Genomic DNA, 9,903 nt, shown 5'->3' on the forward strand with positions numbered 1-9,903 from the left:
TACTCTTAATTCCACCTTATTTACCTTGACCCATTTTCACCCTCTCAAGCAGAAGGTCGCGACCTAGATCATCAAGTCAATCATTATCCACTTTACAACATTCCCACTATCATATTATATACTTCTCTCTTACTTTTTCTAATTTTATAAATATATTCATTGTCCTTTTTTTTTTTGTGTACAACAAACCAGAAAATGACACCTATTGGGTAATGGAAGAGGTCAACAAATGAAGCAAAGGTCACAAATTGACCTTTGGTCACAAATTAAGAATTTGATCACACCAATTAAGTAGGCAATTAAGTCACTTAGCAACCATGACAAAGCGAGCGTCATGATCAAGAATCGATTGGCTGGCAGGGATGGTAATCGCAATAAATTTCTTTTGCATCTTGATGTCGATATTTTTCCTAATCAAATCAACAATTCTATCCAAGCCATTATAAATACTCTGGTCAATACGAAAAATTATGTACGAGTAATTATTATTATCTCTCCCGCGATAATATTGTTTCAACTATATTTAACTTAAAATCATTTTTTCATAAATTCTCTTCACTAGAAAAAGAAGAAAAAAAAAAGTCGACCATAAAAATAGGATGAAGGGGATACGAAATGACGTGTACCCAAGATCATTATATCACAATGCAAAAAGAAAAGAACTTAACAAAAAGAGGGGTAAATTAAAATTATATTTTACTCCAATATTTTATTTTATACTTTTAATACGATCATCGTCTTTTTTCAAAGAAAGCGAGCAGCCTAAAAAAGTACAAGACCTTAGATTAAACAAAAGGGTCAACTAATCTTCACAATTAACAATAATCCATCCAATAATTCTCCAACGTCCTCATCATCATACAATAAAAGACGACCCATCACAATTCAAAGCACCCACCAAACCCCAATCAATCACCCAAAAAAAAGTAATCCATCCATCCATACAATTCCTTACACCAATCTCAAAAATGGCGAAAAAAGCCGTATTAATCGGAATAAACTACCCAGGTACAAAAGCCGAACTTAAAGGATGCATCAACGACGTTAAACGGATGCACAGCTGTTTACTCGAACGTTACAACTTCGATGAACGCAACATTACCGTCTTGATCGACACCGATCGCTCCTACACCCAACCCACCGGTCGTAACATTCGGGCCGCCCTTAATACCCTCGTCCGCAACGCTGAACCGGGTGATGAGCTTTTTGTTCATTATAGTGGTCATGGCACTCGTTTGCCGGCTGAGACCGGTGACGCCGATGATACCGGTTTTGATGAGTGCATTGTCCCTTGTGACATGAATCTAATCACAGGTAATATAAGCTAATATATTTTTTTTTGATTTATTAATTGTGATTTGTGGGTTTGTGAAATGAGTTGATTGAGTGATCCAAGGGGAATTTATCAATCAGGAGATATGTTGGAATCCGTAAAACTTGGGGTCAAATTTAAAAAATGATTTTTTATTCTGTTATTTGTGTTTGACGTTGACTTTTTTAAAATTGGGCCAATTTTGATAGGAGTACTTGTAGTTGTACTCCATGTGTGTAAGTTCAGATTGGATGATGCTGAAGTCGAGTATTATGCTATTTCATTTTCGTTAGAGAGAGAAACTTAGATTGATGATGTTCTTTTAAACTTATTTGTGTCGTTGTGTGATCATGGTTACGGAGCACTTGTTAGAAACTTATGTTTTTCGAAGGGGTTAGAGACGTAGAGTTAATACATGAAGTGATCTTATTAATCTTCGTAGTACTAGATTTGAACTACACTTGGATGGATTTCGTCAGTCTGTCTCTAATTTTCATCAGTCCCGATTGAGATCAAATACAAATGTGTATTAAACCACATAAGAGTAGTATATTTAAGTCAAAACTCAAGGCTAACGAAAGATGTAAGGAGTATAAATTGATCAACAACTTCTTGTACAAACCACAGAGTAGTTCTTTTCAATCGGGTTTATAGTGTAATAATCTAGATGGGGCTACAACGACCAATTTCAACATCAACATTAACTCCTTAATTGCACTTGTATTAGTTGACTCGGTTTAATTTTACATAGGGTACTTGAAAAATTATAATCGAATTTTGTTTCATTAGTTTTATCGTTTGTAAGGATACAATGCTCTAGAGGAAAGGAAAATGAGACGGATAAAATCTTCTGTGTGATTAAGAACTATGCTGGAAGGGAAGAGAAAGGAGATGGAAATTGGGTAATCCTTTTCACTCTTAGAACCATGATCTAAATCCCTCCGACACGAGGAAATATTTGTTGGAGAAACTTCAAAATGAGCTGAAATTCAATCAGAAATGATCCGATTAAGTGATAAGTTTCCCCTAGTTACATCCCTCTGGAAATGATTGAAACTCTTGCTCTGCAACAATAGTTAAAAACTTACTATCAATTGCTGTTGTATTGTTGTGTAGATTGCCATTGCTGTAATCAAATAACTAACTTTTTAAATGTTCGACTCTAATGATGTTTTATATGGCTTACTAGAACTGTTGGTTAGGTTCTGTATTAAATTTGGTTTAGGTTTTTAAGGTTATCCTCATTCCTCACCGTACTTTGAGCAGTATTGTTCACATTTTTTGTACAGCGCAATTGATATGAGACCGTGGCTACTGATGTGAGCTAACCCTGATTGTCCCAAGCTAAACCTGAAAAGTACAATTCGAAGTAGACCCAAACCCAAATAGATCCAATCATCAACCACCTGACTCAGAAATTTTTTTTTAATCAAAAGCGAGAAAGATGACCAGACCAAATACGACCAAAAAAAATGACAGGATAGTGCAACCCAACTGGAATGACCGGTTTGTCTTGCCTAGTTGGGTTAGTCCCAATTCCATAATGATCCAATTTGAACCCAACTTGAATGACCGGTTGTCTTGCCTAGTTGGGTTTGAGTCCCATAGCAGATCAAACTCATTATTATTAGAATAAGTCCTGCGAAATTGATGCTCAAAGTCATGTTATCCCATGATTCATTCTGTACTAATAGTACACTGTCATAGCATGTTGCCATGTTGCTTTTAACCACTTTCTTGGCTACTAGCTAATGCTCAAAATCTCTATGATTGGGTTGTAACAGACGAAGATTTCAAGGAACTCGTGTGCCAAGTCCATGATGGTTGCCGCATCACAATAGTCTCAGATTCATGCCACAGTGGTGGCCTGATTAGTGGGGCCAAAGAACAAATAGGCGAAAGCACGGCTTCCCAGTCCCAAGCCAGCCATAATACCTCATCATCAGAATCCAGCTTATCAGGGTTTCTTAAGCAGAAGGTGAAGGGCAAGTTCAGAGATGCTTTCGAGACTCGTGGGATCCACATTCCCTCCTCCCACAGTCAGCACATGGAGCCTGAATACAGTGTGATCGATGAGGATGAATATGAAGGTCACCGAGGCTATGTCAAGAGCAAATCGCTTCCCCTCTCGACTCTCATCGAGATGCTCAAGGAGAAGACTGGGAAGGATGATATCGATGTTGGGAAAATCCGGCCTACTCTTTTTGATGTCTTTGGGGATGATTCAAGCCCCAAGGTATGTAAATTTATGGAATGAATATCCACATAATATTTGCTTGATGTTACTCATAAGTTCATCTACTGCCTATGTCCCAATCATTTGTTTACCTTTGGTTAAAATACCCCTCACAAAGAATATAAAAGGTAAACAAATGATTGGGGCGGAGGGAGTATAAAACAAATTAGAACAAATTTTAGACTAACTCGTGCATGAAATTACTCCGCTAATAACACACTTGGCATACACCCAAACTCAAAATGATTATGCTGATGACCTGATCCGAACCAACAGGTTGTGTAGAATAAACCTGAAATGATCTGACCCAAACTTGCGTGATCCCTGCCCAACCGCATTACCCCTTCTGTCAGGTCTATGGCCATAATCCCAGCCTGGCTTACCTTTAAAATGTTCGTAGGAAGACATTTATGTAATCTTAATACTCTCATTCTATAACTAAATTACTGACTCCCCATAATACCATTTTGTTATAAAATAAAGGTCAAGAAGTTTATGAAGGTCATCTTCAACAAACTGCACCTTCACCATGGCGGAGATGGTGAAAGTGAAGGTTCAGGTGGATTACTATCTGCAGTAGGAGGTCTAGCAATGGAGTTCATGAAGCATAAGCTAGAGGACAACGACGAGGAGGAATATACAAAACCCGCCATGGAAACAGAGGTGGAAAATGATGAGGATGTATATGCAGGTAAAACCAGGAGACTTTTACCAAGGAATGGAATCCTTCTTAGTGGATGTCAAACTGATCAAACATCAGCTGATGCTAGCCCATCCGGGAATGCTAGCGAAGCGTATGGAGCTTTTAGCAATGCAATTCAGAGCATACTGAGGGAATCTAGAGGAGAGATTAGTAACCAAGAGATTGTGCTTAAGGCCAGGAAGTTGCTCAAGAAACAAGGCTTCACTCAAAGGCCTGGACTTTACTGTTCCGACGACTATGTTGAAGCTCCTTTTGTTTGCTGATTCTAGTCTGTCTTTTCGGCACTTATTCTTGATGTTGTGACACTATTGTGATTGTCATAAGCTCATCATACTAAACTTGTGTTTCTCATTTGGATTGTGGTTTTCATGATTGATGCCAATTTCATTACTGTTCACAGAGATGATTATTTATTCAATACAAATAATATTTGAACTTTTCAAAATTTCATTAGTACAGTTTAAAGTTTCACCTTGATCTGCACTTTTAATTGTCATATCCATCAAGAATGCTTCTGACTATGATCGTGAACTCGTGTTTTAATCACTCGGGTTAGAGATGCAACCTTTAGTAAGTTATCCAGGGCTTCTAGGTTATTGCAGATGGGCACATAAGGGCTACTGAGCTGAGCATGCTAGTTTTCGTATCTGGTTTGGAAAGTGCTTTATATTTTGTAATGATGGATTAACCGTTAATTGCGTTAACTGCAGTTAGTGCCTAGTGGTCTTACTAATGCCAATCTAGATGATAGATATGGTGTGTCATCTGAACAAGCGAGTGTTTCATTATCTACCGAGGTATATGCGTAAGAATTAAGAAATACTGACAAGTTGAGGCCGTGGTTGCCTTGCGTCTCTTTATAGGTTGGTTGTAGTTTTATGGACTATGGGTTCCATGGCGTTAAGCTAGTTATAGAAAACAAAAATTCGGGTGTTCATACTTCAAAGTTTCATGCTATGTTGTTAGCCTTTACAGTTCAATTGCATTGTGATGATTGAGGCTATTATGACTCATCGGCATGTTGTCAACCAAGAAGAGCCACTGTATCACTTCATGCATCATAATGAGGCATTAGTTCGCAGATCCGGAAAAAATACGTTCCCGTATCCTTTGAGATAAAATTAACAGTATTAACGACATAAATCAACAAATTAATAAAAATCTTAGCTTCAGATAAAATCACGACACTAAAGGAAATATAGATTTCCATACTTGGTAGAGAGACAGAATATCTAATGACTAAAATGAGAGATAAGCACTTGTGCTATTAGTTGGCATCACTTTGATCACTATGACTTGAGATGAGCATCAAAATGTGTTGTGCATCCCTTCATCCCACAGTTAGCACATTGAGCCTGGATGCAATGTGATCGTCGGGGATGAATACCAGGGGGTTATCGAGGCTATGTTAAGAGCAAATCGCTCTCCCCTCTCTCGACTTAGTTGCTCAAGGAGAAGACTGGGAAGGATGATATCAATGTGGAGAAAATTCGGCCTACCCTTTTTGATGTCTTTGGGGAGGATTCTAGCCCCGCCCCAAGATATGTAAAATCATAGAATACCCACTTGATATTTTATTGATATTATTACTATGAAGGTAATTAACGGATGTTGCTCCTATGTTCTCAGTTAAAATGACCAAAAATCACTTGACTCGAACTAACTCATTTGGGATATACCCAAACTCAACAAGAATATCCTGATGAAGATGTATAGAATAAACCTGAAACGATCTGACTGAAACTTGCCTGATCCCACCCCAACCCCATTGAACCTTTTGCCAGCTCTATGGCCATATATAATCCTAGTATGGTCTACTACTTATATTTTCGTAGTTTGACATTAAGAGAAACATATAATCTCATTTTATAAATATATAATACTTACTCCCAAAGTCCCAATACAACACCATTTTGTTATGAAGGTCATCTTGAACAAACTTCAGCTTCACCCTAGCGTAGTTGGTGAAAGTGAAGGTTCGAGTGGATTACTATCTGCAGTAGGAAGTCTCACAATGGATTTCATGAAGCATATGCTACAGGACAACGAAGAGGAAGAAAATACAAAACCCGCCATGGAAACCGAACGACGTGGAGAATGATGAGGATGTTAATGCAGGTAAAACCAGAAAACTTTTACCAAGGAATGAGATCCTTCTTAGTGGATGTCATACTGATCAAACAAGGCTCAAGAAACAAGGCTTCACTCAAAGGCGTGGACTTTATTGTTCTGATGACTATGTTGAAGTTCCTTTTGTTTGATGATTCTAATCTGTCTTTTTGATCACTAGGTCTAGAAATGTTTAAATATGGTTTGCAGCCACCATGGCAAAATCAGTCATTACATTGTAACTATGGCCGATACTACTGCGAGTCTGCGATAAGTGCATACATGATACATGTACAAATTTTCGTGAGCAAGGAATAAATGCTCCTATTTCACCATGTTTGCACCCGTTCTGGATCATAAGCGCACGACCCTAATTTTATTTAATACGGATGATTTCTATATGATGGTTTATTTTTTTTTTTATTTTTTTTTTTTTGGACGAAGGGAACAAGATTAAATAAAAGAAGAAGAGTTTAGATTACATCACGGGGGCGGGTCGGGGGAGAGCGGCACACAGGCCAAAACAGAGTCCAAAGTACAAAGGTCTACAACAAAAGGAGGGGGATGATCCCACTCAAAACAGCCTAAAGAAGAGCTGGTGTCACGAATGGATGGTCTATATGATGGATTATTTAATACAAAATTGCCCATAGACAGCCCGTTAGGCCTGCTATTAAAAGTAACCTCACAAAAGTCCTCAAACTCTCAGTCCTCCGCCCTCCGTCGTTCTCTGCCCATTTCATTAATAATTTGTACACTCTAAGCCAATAAGGTAGCACAAAAATATTAATACCTTACGTATAAGTGAGAGATTATCCATAAATAGGATTATACATCCAGTTGTACCATAAGCATGGTACAATCAAGGTGTAAGAATTCAAGCTTATATGTATTTTTTCTGAGCTAATTCAAATTTCATGTTTTTAATGTGTAAATGGATGAATTCAATACTTTCTAATCAAGCTCATATTATTTAACATAAAGCTCGGATATTTTATCACAAAGCTCAAATTCTACGTCGTACAACATATACAACTGGTTGTATAATCCATAAATTGGAGATTATCGGTATTTACACTTGTCGTATAAAGATTCGCCGAGAATAATTGACATGCTAACGAGATTGTCGTATAAAGATAGTACCTTTTAAGTATTTACTCGGGAATGTATGTAGCCGCCAACAATACCACATAAAAACCAAGGCAAAAATGAACTTTTGATGTTTGTAGGAGAACATTGCCAAACTCGTCCAAAATCTAGTAAACTTATCTTTTGAAGATTAGTATATTTTATTAAGGATAAGCTTTTTTAGACAATTGTTATGTTTTAGTGGGATGTAACGATAACAAACTCGTATTTTAATCGAAACACTAATTTTTGTATTTAATTTTAATCAGGCCCGCAGGCAGGCCCGCTTTCTCAAAGTGGACGGGTACGGACAGTAGAAATTGGCCCGCTTAGGGGACTCGGAATATGAAATAGGGCCCGTCGGACACTTTTTTATCAGTTGGGCCCAACCCGTGTCCGATCCAAGCCCGTTTTTTATCAACTCTAGTTTAAAGACTATCAAAAGATAAACTTTCTAGAAATTTTGGAAGTTGATATAGTTGAAAGAGTCCCACATTAAAAGCATGTGTAATAGAATATCTAACATCCCCACAATAAAAGTATACTGAGAAACTGTAACACACACACTTATTACAAGTAGTTTTAGTTTTCGCCACATGTCGCTAAGATGAATATGATTTCATCATCCATTAGCAGAAGTTTGTACTAAAATCATAGAGAGTGGTGCACTCTATGTATTAAATTTCTATAAACAAAATTACCAGAACTTAATCACAATCTCTCAACTCTTGTTCCTCAACTCTTCTTGTTCTTTACCAAGTACTTCCCAATTAGCTCTTTTACTTAATCATTTTGGATGGACAAGTTATCCTCAAACTTTGGACACAAATACATATGAAATTCGTCGCATCCCGCTTTCACTACCAACCTCATCCAATCAAACTTCTTCTTCCCCTAAGCATATCAGCAACATATATTCTTGCCTTTGTTTCCCGTTTGACATCAACGTGTTTGAGATAATACTCATATTCCCAATCAGAGAACATTTTGAAACCTCGAAAGATACTGCCTTTGTATCCAAAACTTTCTTGATAAGAAGTGTAAATGTAAAATTGAAATGTTCTTGTAGCATAGTCAAATTTCCCTTTCCCTCTTCATCAACGTTTTTTTTTGCCAACTCAAGAATCTCATTCAAGCGCTTAGAACCATCCATCACCCTCAAAGCAATCGCCAGTATTTCATAGTTTTGAAGATCCTTAATAGCCTTTAGAAAACTTTCTTGCACTTTGTCATCAAACCTAGAGTTGGACCCACATCTAAAGCATTGGAAAAAAAATGTTGTTAGATAACCGTGTGAACATCTATAATTAAGCTTAACACACATTCTAAAAAAACAAAAAAACACAACTTACACTTCAGAGAAGATGGTGCTCACGTACTCGGGATTATAAGACAGTGAACCGTAGGTTTCAAACAAGTAGGGATGTCAATTTCACTCGCACCCGCTAAATATCCATCCACCCGATTTAAATGAACGGACGAAAATCCGAAATAAATGGATGATGGATGGATGATGGATGATGGATGGTGGATGAATGATGGATGATGGATGAAGCTAAATCCAACCCGCTATCCATCCGCCAGCCGATATTCTTCCTTTTTTGAAAAAAAATACATATTTATATAAAATTTAAGCTAGCCAATACTAATTTACTTACTTTTTTTATATTCAAGCAAACATTAAGTTACAAGATTTTTAAAGCACTTGGTCTAATACTAATTTACCTTACATATTTTTGCGTGAAATAAAATTCAATACTTTATCATCACCCATTTATCACCCGATCCACCCGTTTCATCCGCGGATGATGGATGATAAGTTTCGCGGATGATGGATGGGTTGGATGAGGTTTTTAATGTGATGGATGGATGCGGGTGAAGCTTCACCCGACCGGACCCGATCCATTGACATCCCTACAAACAAGCCCTCTGAAGAAGGAGTTGAGGATTTTCGATGTGGAATTTACGACGCTTTTTCTTACCCTCTTTAGTGTACTTGTAGGCATCCCAAGGGCAAAATTATAGAGATCAGGAAAATTATAGAGATCTGGCTCATTTGAGTTGTCTTTGTTAGGAAAGAAATAGCAGAAAAACTCGTATTTGCATCTTTCATTTCCACAATCACATTTAAAATCAACATTGTCGGGCAGAGAGACTTCAAACGCCAATAAAACAAAATAACAAATACTCCGTACAAGTTATCAGGTATCAGTCTGCAACAATTTTAGGTTGGGGTGGCTTGGTGGAAGGAGATAGGTTGTTGGAGAGTTCCAAGGATTACAGTGGTAGACTTGTGGTCATATATGAGGTTGATGCGACTGTTGGTTGTGTTTAAAGTAAATTGAAAGTGAGATAACCAAGGGGTTTGTTGGTTGTGTTTGAAGTAAATTGGAAGTGAGATAACCAAAGGGTTTG

The 9,903-nt window shown here is 37.5% G+C and overlaps 1 protein-coding gene and 1 long non-coding RNA gene across 2 annotated transcripts; one reads left to right on the forward strand and one right to left on the reverse strand.

Moving 5' to 3' along the window:
- Window positions 1-746: 746 nt before the first annotated feature.
- Window positions 747-4,696, forward strand: LOC141592520 (metacaspase-5-like). Its single transcript, XM_074413226.1, has 3 exons — window positions 747-1,314; window positions 3,097-3,548; window positions 4,032-4,696. Exons 1-3 carry the CDS (start codon window positions 969-971, stop codon window positions 4,512-4,514), a joined length of 1,281 nt encoding a protein of 426 aa, XP_074269327.1. The 5' UTR covers window positions 747-968; the 3' UTR covers window positions 4,515-4,696.
- Window positions 4,697-7,969: 3,273 nt separating this feature from the next.
- Window positions 7,970-8,877, reverse strand: LOC141591234 (uncharacterized). The gene is made up of 2 exons (XR_012520750.1): window positions 8,841-8,877; window positions 7,970-8,744 (listed from the first exon to the last, which is right to left on the reverse strand). It is a non-coding gene; the product is annotated as an uncharacterized LOC141591234 (long non-coding RNA).
- Between the last annotated feature and the right edge of the window lie 1,026 nt (window positions 8,878-9,903).

The sequence above is a fragment of the Silene latifolia genome, chromosome 7, assembly GCF_048544455.1.
Source record: "Silene latifolia isolate original U9 population chromosome 7, ASM4854445v1, whole genome shotgun sequence".
Classification (NCBI taxonomy): Eukaryota; Viridiplantae; Streptophyta; class Magnoliopsida; order Caryophyllales; family Caryophyllaceae; genus Silene; species Silene latifolia.